Here is an 18133-nt window from a genome sequence, read left to right on the forward strand (position 1 = left end):
TGATGAGGTGGCTGAGCGCAGCCAACAGCTGAGAACATTTTACAGTTATCAAAATGAAAAAAGAAAAACTTTAAGAAATGTGAGAAGTCTGCGTATCCTTTAATGTCACTGCTAGTTTGCCTCTGCCTGTCAGCGTGCATCTGTGGCATGTTACAAACAGCCTGCATGTGTTTGAAGTGAGGACAGCATGGCTAATGTAAGCTGCCTGAAACAGGACACCTCCAGCACTTCTGGTGCACACACCTTGAGTATCCATCAACTCTTGTCACACTACGCGCAGTCAATATGCTGATGGGCTGCATATGGCTTAGCTTATTTCAAAGTCACGGATCATCAGGGATATACTGCTGTAGATGGTAAGGTATTAAAGGATAACCCAGATCACTTTTTCTTTTCTGAATAGTTTGGTGGGGGCTTGCAAAGATCAACAAATGCTTAAATTAACATTTATGGTTAATCTGAATCATGTCTACCTACAACTGTGATTGCTTTGGGGGTTTTTTTTCCAATCAACTGAAGAGGTCTTTATAAGCTCTCACACACCCAAAACTTCATTACTTATTGACAGAGAGCACAAGTATAACAACTGTGGAAGTTTGTTTCCACCCCCTGAAAAAAATGGAAACCATTAGTTGAAATTTTGGGTTATTTTCTTAATTTTAAGCTATTTTCTTAGAAGCTTGAGTTAGAAAGTCAAAGTTTTGAGATGCCGAACTTAAAATTTTGAGAAAATAGCCTGAAATTTTGACTTATGGATGGCAAAAAATGTTTATTCCATAAATAACTGAAATCTTCAACTGAATCTCAGCTTGTCTTCATTTTAAAAGTTCCGACGAGGTTACGGTATGAGTCAAAGCAATGACTAAACAACTTTCTGAAATGCATTTTCATGCAGAGAGCTGATGGCAAGAGTAATATCACTCTCAAACTGGTTAAATAAATCAAAAAGTCAAAGTGAATCTGCAGCCAGTACACGGCTAACTTTTCTTAGCATAAAGACAGGAGGAGACGGCCAGCCTGGCTCTGCCTCAAGGGGGGAAAAAAAAATCTGGCAACCACAACCTCTAATGTTCACTAATCAAAATAAATAATGTAAAGTTGCACTTTTATGAGGGTATTATGTGCCAGGCCATTTCCTGGAAAGACAGTGACTTCCTGGAGTCTTGTCATCACTATGAGGTTGGCTGAAATCCAGTGGAGAAACAAGAGCAGCGATTTAAGGACACAGTGAGAAAAGCTGATGGTATATCTCATGTCGTATCAAGCTGTACAATTATAACAGTTTCCTTTCAGTATGCACACATATACAGACATTCACACATGCACGTACACACAGATGGAGGTACCATTACTAAATGCTGATGTGCCACTGAGTGAATGAAAAATGTGGCTCCAATCATATTGCACAAAAGGCAGCTAATGAGTTTCAAGATGAACACTGATAGAATCCGCTGGAACTAGCAGATGCTGTTTTTCATGAACATAAGCTCATTTATTCATTTGTTAAACTATTTTTATCTCTGCATACTTTAAAATATGCAAGAGTTTTTTTTTCTGTATATGCAATGAGCCACATACATTAAAAGAAAAATAAGAGAATGTAAAATCACTGCTTATCCTTGTCTAGTATAGTACCTGAGTTGGGCACAATGAGTTGTCCTCCCTGGGAGCTGAAGGAGCCCAGAGCAGTGCAGGACGGATCCCTTGTGCGGAGTAATGTCTGGGTCTGTGTGCGCCGGCCCATTGTGCTGTCACCATTGTCCAGCAGGCAGTGTGGCAGCTTAGGTGACAGTTTAGAGGAAAATTCTCCTCCTAGGTCATCCTGTGGAGTCACTAAGCCTGAAGAATTGTACACTTTAATCTTCAAGTTAGGGAGAGGGTCGAGCAGAGGAGAATTGGTCATGGGTATTTTGTCGCCCACGTCATGGAGGGCGTAAACTGGGCCGCGGTACATGGCAGCCGCTGAGGTCAGGTCAGGGGGCGCTGCTAGGAGATCAGCTGAAAAGGAAAAGAATGACATTGGTAAAGCAGAATAAATGTCTTAATACATGTATTGGGAAAGCAGACCTAAATAACCACAAGGAAACTGAACTGCTGGCAGCAATCAGTAAAACTGCAGCATGGCTTTACTCATTTGTTTTTTTACTCATTAGGGAGGTCCACTTCACCACCAAGAAACATTACTCAGTCAGAGAAGTTATAGGTGCAGCTGTGATTTATGAGTAACAGATGGCAATGTGAACATTCAGTTTACCCAGCAGGATAAATGCTCAATAGCTGGACTGAGTGGGTGGAGCGAGGGCAGTGGGGGCCTCTCTGTCCTCCAGCTTCTCCACTGTCTCCACCCCCTCACAAGCTTCTAAATGATGCAGATGTTAATGAACGTCACAAAAGTTGTTCAAGTAATAAATTAGAAGTAGTGCAGTACTAGTATGTCACTGGAGGGCACGCTTTACTACATCCATCTTCAAGAATGTATGAATGTATATATATACATATATAAAGAATGCATATTTTTACAATCTGTATTAGAAAATTAAACAAGAGGTGTTTTTGCTTGCATCTTTAGGTCTTATGGAGTAAATGTAGCTGGAGTATAGTACAACTTGAGTTTTAATCTGGTTTTGCTGAAAGCCACCTTTCAGATAAACCCCCACTTTTGGTAATTAGATTGCACAGGTGCCATGGACTGCTGGATAAAACTGAGACCTATTCTAACACTCCTCCTTTAGTGTTAGTCAAACGGCACCATTCCCACTGTATATCTGATATTGAGAGAGTGTTACGCACTGCCAGATTCAGAGCAGAGAGCTGTCAGCAAAGATCAGACCTTGTTATAGTTCATATAGTCTGTCAAATGGTATCAATCATAGGCTTGCTCTGTTAATTTTTCTTTGCATGTGGAAATATTTCCCCTGTCACTGTTGCACACAGCATGCGCACCCATGGCAACCCTGAAATCATGGAGCCCGCCCAGGCACTCCCCCCACGCCAACATTACAAATTTCCAATTTAACCCTTGTTTGCACTGAGCATTGTGTGGAGGATGTGCCATTTCCACCCATGACTATTATCTTCTTCACGGCAAATTGTGTCTGATGTGCTTCATGCATGTCTCAAGCGTGTACAAATACAATATATAAAACACAAATTATAGCTTTTTAGTATGCTACTTTAAGAAAATCTGCTTCAATATGATTCATCAACTATTTGTTAACAACACAGTTGCATATTTCTGGCCCTTTCCCTGCTCTCTTTGTCCAGTTCACTGTGACCTGTCCTCATCCATGCAACTTACTTTTAAGTCCTGCGTCAACAGTCCAAATCTAATTACACTGGCCTTATTGAGCCTTAATGACTGAGCATATGTGGCCTCCCATCACAACAGCAAGCATTTTAATAGCTTCACCGCTGCTGACACAAGTGCTCCAGGAGTCAGACATGTCTCAGTGGGTAATGGTAATGTTTTGATGATAATAAAGCTAATATTAATGCTAATGCTAATGAAAGTCATTCCATATGCCTGACAACACTGGTGCGTCTAAGGTCAAGTATTACAATATTTTTTTAATCTACTGAATCTACTGGACCATTAAGGAGCAACACCTTTACCAAAGGAGGATTAAACTGTACCTAGGTTTTTTTCTTTCCTCAGCTTCAATAATAGATTTTTCTTGGGGTACAAGTGTTTGAATACACAACTAAAATTCAGAAAATCTGACCTGCATGAGAAGCATACCAGGAAAAAAACCCCTTGATGTCCGAAAAGAACATTAGAACAAAATGACGGCTGCCTGATAAACATATATGTACAAAACAGGCCTCTTGGAATAATGTGCTCGAGACAAGCGGCTCAAAGACAGAACTGTTTGGTCAGAGTACATGTAAATATTTTGCGCAGACCAAACACAGCTTAAAAACTCAAGCCAGCTCTGAAGCATTTGTGGTAGAAATGTAATGGACTCGCAGTGATTGAGTCAAATTAATTCTACATGATATCAAAAAGCAGATGACGATATTGTGAGGCCATCTGTCCAAAAGCTGATGCTAAACCTTAACTGGACATTTTAGCAGGATAATTATACTAATTACAAAAGGAAATCCACTAATAATGGGCTCAAAAAGAAGAAATGGAGGGTTAGAGAAAGCCTCAGTCAAAGCCCTGATTTGAATCCCATTCAGATGCTCCTCTCCTCAAATATCTCGTAACTGAAGGAATGTTGTATGGAAGAATGGTAAAATCTTTAACAAGCTGATGTCAGTGACCGGAGACAATTACAGAATTACATCTACAAAAATTTGCTTGGATTGAAGGGGAAAATGCTGGCTCCTGACACCAAGGGAGTACTTACCTTTTCCTCTGAAGAAACATTAATCTATTAATATACCTATTTGGGATGTTACATTTTCATGCTGACACACAGGCACACAGACAAACTCTAACCCACCTTTGCGTGCAGTCTTAATGCTGACTGGCTGGAACCCTCCATTGAGGGCAGAGGAATCAATGATGTCAGAGCTGAAGTCCCGGTGGTTCTTCCTGTAGATGAAGAGTGCCACAACAACGGAGATAACCAGGCACATGATCACCGCTATGACAATGCCCACATAAAGAGCTACATCATCTGTAGTGGGGGCCACTGCAGGCGGGGTTGGGGAGGAAAGACAAAAACAGAGATAGCAAAATTAGTCTTAAAGATCTCATAAGTTTCCATTAGTGATATAAAGCTTTTTCTCTCAGTATGCAGGAGTTGTGATGAAGCCATTATCAGCAGGGTAATATCCTGCTTTATGATTGAGCCGGATATTAATAACTATCTACTGAGAAATAAATGCACAAAGTATATCTCCTGTCTTTTTTGATTAATACTGACCTGCTGCGGCAAACAGTCTCCTGAAAAAAATGGGCCCCTCTTGATTGTTGAAAGTGAGGTGAGATAATGATGGAGGCAACTTAGTTTGACACATCATCAGGTCTTTTTTACTGCTTACTTTTGACATGTGTTACACACTAAAGCGACGCGGCGACGTCTGTTAGTCACAAAGAAATCTTCAAAACATTCAAGTGTCCTGACTCTTGTGTGTAAATGTTAATAATATTTCTTTAAAGTCACACATTTCTTGAAATAAGCCATATTGCACTGTTATCATAAAAAAACTAAAAGAAATAATATAATAAAGGTAATGATGACAAAAATCCATATAAACAGCACAATTAATAAAGAAGGCTGTTCCAGTGGAGCCCAATGACACACTGATTTCTGCTCAGAACCTAGATCAAAAGTTCCAAAGACGGAGATGTAGATGTTTTCATCTTCAAATTACCATGCTCTGTGCTGAAGTTCAGAGTCCGTCTCTGTTTTTGTTCTTACACACTGCAGATAAGATCTAGACATAACTCACATTTCTCAAATTGTCTTTCATCTCTGTCTCTCTCCCAGAGACTTTCTGTCCACTATCCAGCTGGAGAAGCCTCTGTGATTAGTAGGCCTGGCATGGATATATGTGCCTTTTAGAAACACAGACTCAGACAGGCGCTCATTAAAGATCAGACCTTTTAATGGATGCCTACTGACAGTCTGAACTCTCTTTGGTGTTTGATAAGGAATGTCCTTCACTGTCACCAAGTTGACAAATGGGGGTGAAGCTCTTATGAGGTGGCCATGAAATGCCAAAAGGCACGTATGAGCATGTATGCGTCTACTGTTCAACATATGAACGGACATTGCACAAGTGAAGTCATTGTCCAAAAAGTCAAACACCAAAGCAAAGCATATGAAACACATTCTTATTAAGAGGAGAACAAAGGTATTGCGATCACGCGGACACTACAATCTCTGAGATGATGTGTGTATGTAAATTGCACACTATCTGCACCAGTAGATGGCAGTGTCACCCATAAATACATAACACTGCACTTTGAAGAAAAGCATGATGGCCGAGCATTTGTGTAAATTAGCCTTGTGTGTCTCAGGGATACAGATGGCACTCAGTCTGTGTCTCTTGTGTTCTCTTGCACAAAGGAGGATAAAGGAGCGGCGCGGAAGCAAAGAGAGCAGAGTGCTTTGGTGACAAGTGAAAGTCATGAGTTGTGCCATTTCAATCACATACTTCCTTTCTCTCTTCTTTTTTTTAGTGAGCTGTGACTTGATGTTTATTCGATTAAAAGGATTTCAATGTAATTAAATGAGTACACCATTCAACACTTAATTTAAATCATACTGCATTTCATTTCTTGATGAATCCCCGTTGAATAATATTCAGAGTGACCTCTATTTCAATTAAGGAGAATTTCTTTAATTTTTATTGAAAGGCTACGATTTCAGTAAAAAGGCTATTGATACTGTAGTCCCCCCAAAGATTTTCTCTCAGGAAGGACATGCGCGTCCTGGCCATGACTTTTCAGCCCTGAGTGAGACACTGCATTAAAGATACATCCTCTAATCCTTCCTCCAGCACAGACAAACAGAAAACAGAGCAGGGAGCCAATGATGAAAGTTTGAAAATGTAATTTCACTGTTCCCTCTGCCAAGCTTCCCCGCAGTTATTTAACATATATCCCCCTCAGTCGAACAATCTTCTATTCATGCTTTGATGATAAAGGCAGCAACCTGCTAAGTGTACGCATTAAAATGTATCACTTAGATTAATACATCCCTTTGAACATGAGCCATTGTTGGAAAGGGAAAGTACAAGAAATGAAAATGAAAGGGATTATTGAACACTTCATTCTCAGTGAGGTTGGAGAAATTTACAGAGGGGTGGGTGAGAGACAGAAAATAAGTGCAAAATATTCAGCATTGTGCAAAAAAAAAAAAAAAAAAAAATGTTTCTAAGATACTTTGATTCGTAACCATAGCGCATACCAACATGGGGCCTCTTTAAAAGCTCCACATTTAATCTAACAACAACCCAAAAAAACACAGCTAGATTCATAAAGACCTTCAGCACCATGAAGCAGAAGGAGGTTTGGCCCTCACTCCCACCAGAACTGCGATCTCAACATCACTGAGTCAGCCTTGAATTATACATGAAGAGACAAAAACCTTAAAGCAGCCAAAATCCACAGAAGAACTGCTCAAGAACAACCTGAAAAAAATGTACTGAGGATATCTCTACGAGAATTGGTGATACTTAAAAATGGAGGTCACACAAAATATTATTTTGAGTGTATGTTTTTGTCTGATAAAAACTTAATTTTTGAAAGCTTTGCTTCAAGTTTTACTGACTTTTCTTTCTTTTTTTTTTAAACTGCTCTTCACACTGGAAAGATCTGATGGGTTAAAACGTCTGCTTGACACAATGCATGAGCTGATGGTGAGGCAAAGTGGCTCAAGTTCACGAAGAGCAACAGGGTAAAGAGCAGGGTCAGCTCGATGGCTGTAAACAAGCAGCTGGCTAGCACAAGCACATAATGAGGAAAAGGCACAGCAGCAATCAAAACAGAACATATCCTGAGGTGGTTATGAAGTAAAAAACTGAATAGCCACAATAACACATAGATGGACACAGAAGAACATTAGCAAACATGGGTTTTCATTTTCTTATAGACACATTCTCATGTTTTGTTTTACACCTTTAGTGCAAAATTACTACTTTTCAAATGTTCCCATTTGCCCAAAAAAGACAATCTGTGTGTGTGTAAGACTGCAAATTCAGGTTGTGCACATTAAAGCATTAAAGTTGCTTTAAAAAAAACAGGAAGATGTGAGAATGAATGCAGAAATAATGAAAAGAAATGAAATGGGGAAAAAAAAACAATAACTCACATGAATTTCCAATATCACTCTTGTCTTTTGCCTCAGAGGACTTCTGATATAAGGAACCTTGAAGAGAGGAGCGGTTGTGGAAGGCAGAGAGAGAGAGAGAGAGAGAGGTATGGAGAAGGGGAGGGAAGAGAGAAAGATGGGGGGGAGAGGGATGATGAAAATCAAATTTCCAACAGAAAAACAAACTCAACAAATGAGACAGCAACAAACTCATGAGTAGGAGTGATGGCATGGGGAAGCGATCTTTCTTGATTTGGCCCCTCCTCTCTATATCTGTGTATAGAGTATGGAGATGGATGAGGAGAGCAGGGGAAACATGGAGGTTCTGTAAGAGAGTGGTGTGATCCATCAACTGGGCTTAGTGCCTTAGCAGCAGGACTGATGCTGGCAGGTGAGGGGAATGGAGGGGCTGATAAAGTGTGGGCTCCAGCAGAGTTGGTAGAACCTACCGCCTTTCATCTGTCACTGGAAGGTGGATGGAGAGGGTAGTGTGCGAGATAAAAGGAATGATTATGTTAGGGAAGCAGGAAGTGGAAGAAGGCTGAAGGACAGTGATGTGGAAAGTTGAAGACATGCGATTGAGAGATTAGAAAAATCTTCAGCTAAAATTGTTTTTTGTTATTGTTGTGCCAGCTGGCCTCTTGGTTGGCTTTTGTTGTGGCCGGGTTGTACGCTGAAGTGAAGTGCAAAGCAGGCTAGCAAGACAGCCAGGGATAGTACACAAGTACACATAATATTCAGTCTCCCTGGGACATCCATAAACAACTATACAAACAATGAAGTCCTTATTGGAAAAGGGAGAGAGCCACGGGCAGACAAGTAGACTGACAGGAAAATCAATGGCCTGATATATGGGGGTGGTGTATACATGTAATCAGGCAACCGGGATGCCGGGATGGAGTAGGGGGGAGGTGGCTGTTGGGTTCAGTCTAACTGATGGCCCATTTGAACCCATCCTGGAGAGTTTCTATTCAGCATGACTGAGTCTACAGCATTGCCAACGTAGAGGCATGCTTCAGTGGGTGGGCTCTGAAGGAAATCTCAGAGCCCCGAAGATTATTCTTTACTGGCAACATAGAGCTGGAGAGGAAGAGGGAGGCACAGTACAGGAAATCATTGTCTGTGTTTTAACAATTACTCCTTTGAATGTGACAGATTTCCAATCTCAGAGAAATACACTGTCATTTTTTTTAGCGGCGGGGGGGGGGGGGGGGGGGGGGTAATTTGTCTCGTTATTTAAAGAGCTTTTATCCTTCTATTTTTAATGAAATTGCTAATTATATGGCAAACGATATCTATTAACATTTTAACAAATCTCTGAAACCAGAAATAAACATAGCGCAAAGAACTTTATGTTGTTTGGATGCTGAGCTGAAACTTGGAGTCTGAACTGAAGCAGAGAGTCACGGATGTCCTGCCTCTGGTGTTCGATAGCGATGAAGCGTGTCCCCTTGCCGAAGTTGGTGTTCCCCTTTCTCTAGATCAATATGTCAGGGAAAATGTCATGTCGGAGAGCAGGGTTACAAAAGGCTTGAAAAACAACATCAGTATCAAGGGCTGCAGACCACAAGGGGAGCACAAAATAGAGATTCAGAGCGGTCAGGCTAAGTGAACAGTGAAAACTATACATGTGTAAGAGTCGGGAACTTCTCTCTGAACACGCAGAGTGCAACCTTTCCAGATCAATTTGAAGACACTTAACCTTGTTAAGCATCCCCACCCCCCACCCCCCAAAAACTCCCTGACAGTCTAAATGTGATAAACAAGCTCCAAAGTTAATTATAACAACTCTTTCCTTTTTGACTTGGGTCAGTTGTGTTTCTGCAGCAGGCAGTGATGGAGCTGAGCACAACGTTCTATTTCAAGGTCTGGTCTATCAAATTCCTTTGGTGGATTTCTGTGATGGACTCCAATTTAAATGATTTAAATAAATTCAAACAACTGAAAATAAGATCAAGCTGCAACGGAATCCACAGACATGTGTTTGCTCAGATCCCAGCCCTGCACTAGAGGGAGCAGACCAGCGGTCCAAGGTGAGTTCAGATTGCACACAACTTCCATTCCCAATCATATTTGCCATAACATGAGCTTTCAGATAATGGGCCGTTCTCCTAAATGCTTGTGGAAATGGTCATTAGCATTGACATAAGTGGCTTCACCCTTTTAGCTTCCAAAAAAAATCAATCTCTGAAATGATCCTAAATCTATATCGTTATGGCTTTATATTCTCTGAAAACTAGCCATCAATCTACCAAGAACTAATGCTTTTGGTATAGGCTGAGTTGCAAAGGGCGTACAGAAGGGCAGGAAAGTGTGGGGTGAACAGATGTTGTGTTGCAGAGGGAAATAAAATAAGACGAGGAGAGACAAATAACAGCACATCTGTCACGGCCTTCTTATTGATTTTTTTTCCCCTTATGCTTCTATATGCTCTTTACATACGTGCTCCCGCTCATAATCAGCTAATGCAACCTCTCTCTGACATTTAAACATTTCTTGAACGCTGCTCTTAGCGCATACATACATACATGTGCAGACGCACAGATCCATCAGCCATCTGCATCTGAAGATGCATATCGATCATCAATGATAACCTATGCTACGACACTTTGAAAGGTGGCAGTTTACATCCTTATGGTGCAGCAAAAACTCAGATCAGCTGCACACAGCAGTTGCTATCTGTATCAAATTATATATATCTAGCAGCTGAGCCTCTGTTATTTTATTAGTGTCACATCACCATCTGTAATAGGTTATACACATCATAGAGGCATCTTTGATGGTGATTGGGTCCAACACCTACAGAGATGTTTATTAAATAGGAATTTTATTAAACTAGACACAGACTTTAATTCACTCCTGTCTCACAATCTCTCTCTTTTTATTAAAGGCACAGAACTACTACTACTACCGATTTTAGCTTAGTTTAGATGTTTAGGATGCTCGGTACCTCCCCCCTGCAACAACTTAAAACTGCAGCACACATGCACGCACATACACAAACGCGCATCAAAGCAACTGCAGCTTGATTCTAATCTGTGAATGTATTATAAGAGGAAGCAGGATTGTTGGCTTCACTGAAGTGCGTGGCTGTTTTTAAACTTAGCTGGAAGAAAGAGAAGAGGAAAACAATTCCCTGCCTGCAGAAAAATATCTGGCTGCACCACAGACTGGCTTTAGTTTGGGCTTGAAGCACAAAGTAAAAGCAATGAAAGAAAAATGCTGGTGCATCTGGGTGTCTTTTGTGGTCTTTTAAGTTATTGTAATACCAAATACTTGTTCACTTGACAGTGAACATAATGGCCAGCTGGGAAAAGGGAGTAGGACACACATGTGCCACTTTGTGGCCTTGTGTTTCCTGTCGCTGGACCCAGGAATCCAGACTTTTTACATAAAGGTAGTAATCTAAGCAGCTTAGCAGCTGTACCCCCCCTTGTGTAATTACTACATAATGGCTTATTATTTTCAAATATACCTCCCAAATTCTGGGCTTGTGACAAGGATAATTAGTTAGATTGCCTCCTCTTGTGGCAGAGGATTTTTTTTTAAACATATACTTATACTTCTAACAGAAGTGACGGAGGAAGATGTGAGGTGGTTTTTGATTATGTTGCTTTGATCAAAAAGCTTTTGTCTGCAGTGTATAAAAAAAATAAAGAGAAACAGATCAAGTACAGAGGACAGAAAGGCGTTTCAGCTTGTCTTATTGTTTATGTATGAGTGAAGTGAAACAGACTGGGTGAGGACAGGGTGAGAGTGTTATGTGAGGATGTGAAACACAGTGCGCGGTGATGAAAGAGCACAGTGAAAGTCCCGGTCAAAGGGTGAAGAGATTTCTTTTGTTGGCAGGTCAGACAGTCGCAGAGGATTAATCGGGTACTCACTCTGCATGCACAGCCCATCGGTGCAGTTCTTGGACTGGAGCACCATGCCCTCACAGTCCTTTCCCCCGTTTTTGGGTGCTGGGGCGCTGCATTCTCTCCTCCTCCAGTGGGTGCACTCTGTCCCACAGGTGGACCACTTACTCCACTCTGTCCACAGGCCATCCACTATCACACAACAGACAGGACAGATGAGGGTCGAGTGAACGAAATGGCAAATGAGAAGATGAAGATGAATTAGCGCACGAGTGGGTGAGTGGGTGCGCGGAGGCACAAAACAGGGCGGAGTATGCAAACACAGAGTTGCATCAAATTTAATGCATTTAGTTTATGTGCACCTGAACTCTTCCCACCCACTTATATGTGGGTGTATTATCATTTTAATACCTGGGCAGAGAGGATTACACGGTAGCTTCTGGATGCCTTGCCCTTCACAGATGGCACCGCCATTGAGTGGCGCTGGGTTAGTACAGCTGCGTGTGCGTTTCTGGTAACCACGGCCACAGCGGCTATTACACACTGACCACTCTGTCCATGTTGACCATCCACCATTCACTGGAATACATGGTGATAAAAAGGGTTAACATATATATAAGATTGATCCAGTAACTTAAATGGCACAATAAAATATATAAATAAGATATAACACCAGAAACTTGCATAGACTAGAGCGAAAGAGCTAAACCCATGAAATTAAAAAATTATGTATGTTTGCTTTCAGTGACCAGCTGATTAATTTGACTGTCTTCAAAATCTCAACTCATATTAATTTGTATATCATAAAATGTGTAAATACTGCTGAATTTAATTTGCATTTTGACCCCCAAAATATCAGGCAATTACTTTGCACTGCAGGCAGACAGTAAATTCTGGTCAGACTGCCGCATTTTCCATTCACTGATTCCCTCTAATGCCTCTCTTCCCTCTCTCATCCATCTCTGTCAGTGACTAAATCCAGTGCAGAGTGACACCAGGGCTTGTGGCTGAGAACAAGTCTGTGGCATTTCAGATGGTGGAACTGGGCCCCTTGGAGTCTTAGACCTTCAAATGTGACGTGCTTATGAGTGAAGCCCAAAATATTGGACTCTTGGGGAAGACCGCCACAGCCCCGTATTTATTTACTGTCTGCTTTCTTTCCTCCATGGATAAAGGCTCTATCTTCTGTCTTTTCATCTTCGTCTTTTTCTCTGTCTCTCTCCCTGCCATTTTTTTTTTTTATCAACTTACTGTTTCTAGTGTCTTTGTCGGGGATTTGGTTGGAAACTTCTGGGATATAAACACGCTGCCTTTCCTTCTAATTTATATATCACTTGTATCAGGCACAGCCCTGATTCTCTAGGTTTTCTCACACTTCTTTGTGGCAAAGTGTGTATGCACTGTAAGTGTACATGTACAGCACTGATGTGCAAAAATGCTGTCAGCTCATGCTTCCCCTTTCCGACGCAGGACATGCACACATTCATATACTGTACAGTCTTGTTTCCAAAACAGACGCGCTTGTGTCTGTTTTTTAAGGCACAGCCATTCAATAATAATTTGCTGCCTTTACCCTTTTGTGCTGAGATCTCTCCAGATTCTCTGAATCCTTAAAAATATTATATACTGTAAACGATAAAATCCCCAAACTGAAACACTGCCAATTAACCTAATAGATCCTAAGAGGTTCTCTTTCTTTTTCCTGTAGTAGAAAACAACTTTTTGTTGCCCTGTCTCATTTTTAAAATGTTTTGCTGACAAATTGTAAAATGAACACTGCAAATGTAGAGTTTAAATGATCTGTAGATCATTGCAATCAGTTTTTAGATTCCCAGAGTCCCAACTTTTTAGGAAATCAGGTTTTAATGAATGTTTGAGCATTCCTCTTTGGAAAGGAAAAGGACAGGCTGAAATCAGAGAGCTTTTTTGGCCCTAATGTACTGTTCTAGTAACATCGTCTCGCAGTATTACTATAACAATACTAACCACCCAGTAAGTCCAGGGAAGAGACAAGGGAAAATGATGTCTATGCTTTTATTTAGCAGTTTGCATTACACTGTTTGTGCAAATTGAGTGGATATAAATTCTGTATGCAATTCTGTACCTGGAAGAGGGAGGCTGTTATATTACTCAGTATAGAGCTAAATCAGCAGTACCATGAAAAGTTCTATCAAGCACAGGATGAACTCTGCTGGCCTCAGTTAAATGAGCTATCCAGCCAGTAGTCATTTTTACAGAAAAAAACAATGAGGTTCAAAGGAGCATTTGCTTCACGTGTCATTTGTTCTGTCTTAAGTAGCCTCCAGCAGCTGTTGAAGTTTAACGTCAGAACCGTGCTGTGCAATAACAGTCATGTTAGCTGATGTTAGAGAGACAGTGTGTAAGACTGTGCGAAACCACAGCGGGGGTCTCTTTAAGTACAGCTCAGCCACATCAGCACCTCTGCAGATCAGAAAATCACAAATCTTTCATTCCTTGCACACCTTCTGGCAGGAACAAAATGAGTGAATGTTACACGCCGCAGGAGAGAGTGCGATTTGATGTATGCAGAGTGACTTTGAAATTTGTTTTACTTTGATCCGAGCTGAACTTCTTTAAGGAAGTTTCCTCCACACTAGTGTCTCAATTTACTAATCAGGCTAGTAAGGAGGATGAGCTGGTCGGTCACATGCAGAGAAATTTGAATTGTACTAACCCGTATGAAAGGCGGTACACAAATTAAGTTTGATTAACAGGTTAAGCAGCTCTCAGATCTGTCTTACTGTGTTGTTAGAGATAAGATTGCAGGTTACCATAAACGATAACTGTGGCAGTTGTGCTGCGTCTTTTCGCCACGATGTTCTTTGCCACACAGGTGTAGTTGGCAGTGTCAGAGAGGCGAGCCTGTTTAATAATGAGGTTGTGGTCGATGGTAATGTAGAAGTTTCTGTCATCTGCAGGATCAATAACCTCCTCGTTCTTTAACCACTCGACCTACAACAGAGGAAACAAAACAGGAATGTGAAAGAGTGAAAAAAAAAAAACAGCTAGCTCGGAGGTAGCAGCAATGCATTTTTAAAGGAAGATATGAAAGCAGATATAACAGAGTTTGACCTCATTAAATTGTACAAAAAATCAAAGTGAAGTGTTTAAATAGCTATCGCTTTTGTGTAGTTTCTGTCTAACCTCTCAAATAACTGCGAGTGCCAGGATTACTATGTTTACGTCTCTGAGGTCCTGCTACAAAAAGTCAATAGCTATCATGCTCTTTTTATTCTCCCCCTAGAACAAAGCGCTGCACTGTCAGACAACAGAGACAAGAACACTCTCCAGAATTCCTCAGGCTGAGAAGCTCTCTGACCTTTTCTTTAGAGTTTCATTTTTCCAAATGAAACTGATATTGCACTCCAAGCACTATCGCAGAACAGAAGATCATTTGGAGCTTTTATTTGATGTAATTCACCAAGATCCCTTTTCTCTTCAAGAAGAGAGAAAAGGAAAACATGTGCCGCCGCACACTCCGCAGCCAGTCTGATTCAAAATATTTCCTGGTTCTCTGGTTTTCTTCAAAGAAACTGTCCAGTGATGAAGAGGCCTGGCAAACAGCTAACTTCCTGTGCATTGTGATAGCCCATGAGTAACAGGGCCTGATAAGAGATAAGACACCAAGGAGGAGAACAGGGAAAGATAAGGAGGATGTTTATAAAGGGGTTTTCTCATGAGAGATAAAATATCGCAAAAAAAGTAGAGCAATAACCTGATATGAGGCCAGCCGAGACAAAACAGTCACTGTTGTTGTCGAATTTCTTAGGCAACAACACAGAAACAGCATTTTGTGGTGTGAAGACGTACAACACACTGGCCATTGTTAGCAGTTTCTCAAAAGAGAACACGGACTGACTATCACATGCGCTGGGATATTGGCTTCACCAGCATCACACCTCCGCAAAATCACCTGCTCTCTTATCCAGCGGGGGAAAAAAAACAAAAAAAAAAAAACAGTGGCGACGAAGTGGAAAAATATTTTAAATGCTTCATTTCACAGTTATTTTTCAGTTAACATTCATCAAATCAATGCATACAACCTTTGCGCCATACAGATTATCAGGCACTTACCCACAACACACACTTAAACACAAACAAACACAGGGTTATCAGCTGAGCTTTACAGTAAAACTCTGTAAGTGTAATTCTCTGCTGATTTGGTGCTTATGAGTTTTTTCCTTTATAAGCACGTACATGTATCAGCTGAATCAATCTCACAGAGCCACGAGGGATGCAATTCCATCACTTGCTGTTTATTAAACAAAACTAAACATTTCACTCAAGAACAAAGTGCAGCATGACATACTGTATATTCCAATGTATAGGAGATGCATAATCCAGAGACTGTTTTTAAGAAAATCATTTCTGCAAGGAGCTCAATTCACCTAAAAAGAAATGTATGTTTTTATATCAAGCACTGATGATTTTGTTTATTTGCATCTAGATCCTTAATGAAAGCAGCATTTTACCTTCATAACAAGAACCGTAATGTGAAGACAAAAGTGACAACTTCCTTCTAGCCTGTCTAAGCATATATACAGGATATAGCTATGGAGGAATTACAGCAATTTAGCATTTAAGTATGTAGACGTGGTCAAGACGACCTGCTGAAGTTCAAACTGAGCATCAGAATGGGGAACAAAGGTGATTTAAAAGGTGACTTTGAATGTGGCATGGTTGTTGGAGCAATCAGGCTGCTCTGAGTATTTCACAAAATGCCCATCTGCTGGGATTTTCCCCACACACAGTAACCACATCTAGGGTTTACAGAGGATGGGTTGAAAAGGAAAAAAAGCAACAGTTTTCGGGATCAAAAAATGCCTTGTTAATCCATCTTTGAAACCATAAGTCACGCAACCACTCGTTATAACCAAAATATGCATAAGAGCATCTCTGAATGTACGGCACACTGAAGCTTTAAAGCAGATGAGCTACAGCAGAAGACCATACCGGGTGCCACTCCTGTCAGCTAAAATCAGAAAACTCAGGCTATTATTTTGTACTGAATCACCAAAATATGTCAACAGAACGTTGGAAAAATGTTGCCTGGTCTCATGAGTCTCGATTTCAGCTGTGACATTCAGATGATAGGTTCAGAATTTGTTGTAAACAACATGAAAGCATTGCTCCATCCTGCCAGGTATCAATGATTCCGGCTGCTGCGGGTGGTGTAATAGTGAAGGGGATATTTTCTTGGCATGCTTTTGGCCCTTTATCCAGCTGGATAACGCACCATGTTGTGAAGCTCAAATCATCTCAAACTGGTTTCTTGATCATAACAATAAGTCCACTCTTTTCAAATGGCCTCCACTGTCACCTGATCTCAGTCCAATAGAGCGCCTTTGGGATGTGGTGGAACAGGAGATTCACATCATGGATGTGCAGCTGACAAATCTGCAGCAACTGTGTGATGCTATCATGTCGATATGGGCCAAAATCTCTGAGGTATGTTTCCAGCACCTTGTTGAATCTGTGCCATGAAGAATTAAAGCCATTCTGAAGGCAAAAATGGGGCCCAACCTGGTACTAGTAAGGTGTACCTAATGAAGTGGCTGGTGAGTCTATATAGTTAGTTATTTCAGTATTGTGGTTTTGAGCTGGCTCCTAATTTTTTTTTAATTTTATGATTATTTTGAAAGCAGCTCAGGTGGCAGTCAGACATCTGTTGAGACATTCTGAAGTTTCAAAATTGAAAAATTTCTCTAATTTTATACACCAATAAAGTCAAATACGTCCTGTTGATTACTGTGATCTCACTACAAAAGAAGGCAAAACAGACTAACTGCAAAAACATAACAAGAAGACGAGACTTATTTTAGTGCAGGCATCAGCAGAATCCCTGATGAAGGGTCGCATACATTTTTTGTGCATGTTTGTGTCACCATCAATCTCTAATAATGAATAGAACTCAAAAATATTTCAAGCACTACCAGAAAGAAGGACCCCTATGTTTAGTGAACAAAGATTTGACAGTGATCTGATTGCCATTTTTTGTCTTTTGTTCCCACGCTATAGCGTGAGGGAACACAAGCAATAGCAAAAGCAAACAATCTAATGATGCAAAGAGGAGAAACAATGGGTGGTTTTTTTTTTTTGTTTTGTTTAGTTTTTTTTTTTGACATGACAAATATTTTCTCTTCTGGTGCCTGCATCAGTGTGTGTTGGGCATAGGGAATTAAAAAGTGAAAGGTCTCTTCTTAGAATAGAGATTGACAGTTGATACAAAGAGGTGGTTATCCAATTTTGCACCAATCACAGAGGCTGCCTCTTCAAATGTGCTGCGTTCAGATGTCAAGAGCACTTTTATATGAGAAGGTAATTAAAAATTGAACAAAAGCGCTTTTCAGTGGAGATGGAGGGGTGGGAGGGAGGGAGGCAGAGTGACAAGAAATATAAAGTGGTAGAAACTCATGTCAAACGGGAAGAAATGTGTGAGAGAGCCAAACTGAGCGGCGGTTCACCGATTATTTATTTTGTCCTGAC

General features: G+C 40.7%; 1 protein-coding gene across 2 annotated transcripts in view; it reads right to left on the minus strand.

Annotated features, from left to right (window-relative positions):
- The window catches only part of unc5cb (unc-5 netrin receptor Cb), a 122087-nt gene that overhangs the window by 10476 nt on the left and 93478 nt on the right, over nt 1-18133 (minus strand). The window contains exons 5-10 of one of the 2 annotated variants that reach the window (XM_030743064.1): nt 14419-14599; nt 12038-12205; nt 11654-11818; nt 7770-7826; nt 4449-4640; nt 1636-1998 (exon numbers count right to left, since the gene is read on the minus strand). In XM_030743064.1, the coding sequence (XP_030598924.1) occupies nt 1636-1998; nt 4449-4640; nt 7770-7826; nt 11654-11818; nt 12038-12205; nt 14419-14599 (1126 nt within the window). The remainder of the gene's footprint in view (nt 1-1635; nt 1999-4448; nt 4641-7769; nt 7827-11653; nt 11819-12037; nt 12206-14418; nt 14600-18133) is intronic. The other variant, XM_030743065.1, reaches the window with a different exon arrangement.

This window comes from Archocentrus centrarchus, chromosome 12, assembly GCF_007364275.1.
Source record: "Archocentrus centrarchus isolate MPI-CPG fArcCen1 chromosome 12, fArcCen1, whole genome shotgun sequence".
NCBI lineage: Eukaryota > Metazoa > Chordata > Actinopteri > Cichliformes > Cichlidae > Archocentrus > Archocentrus centrarchus.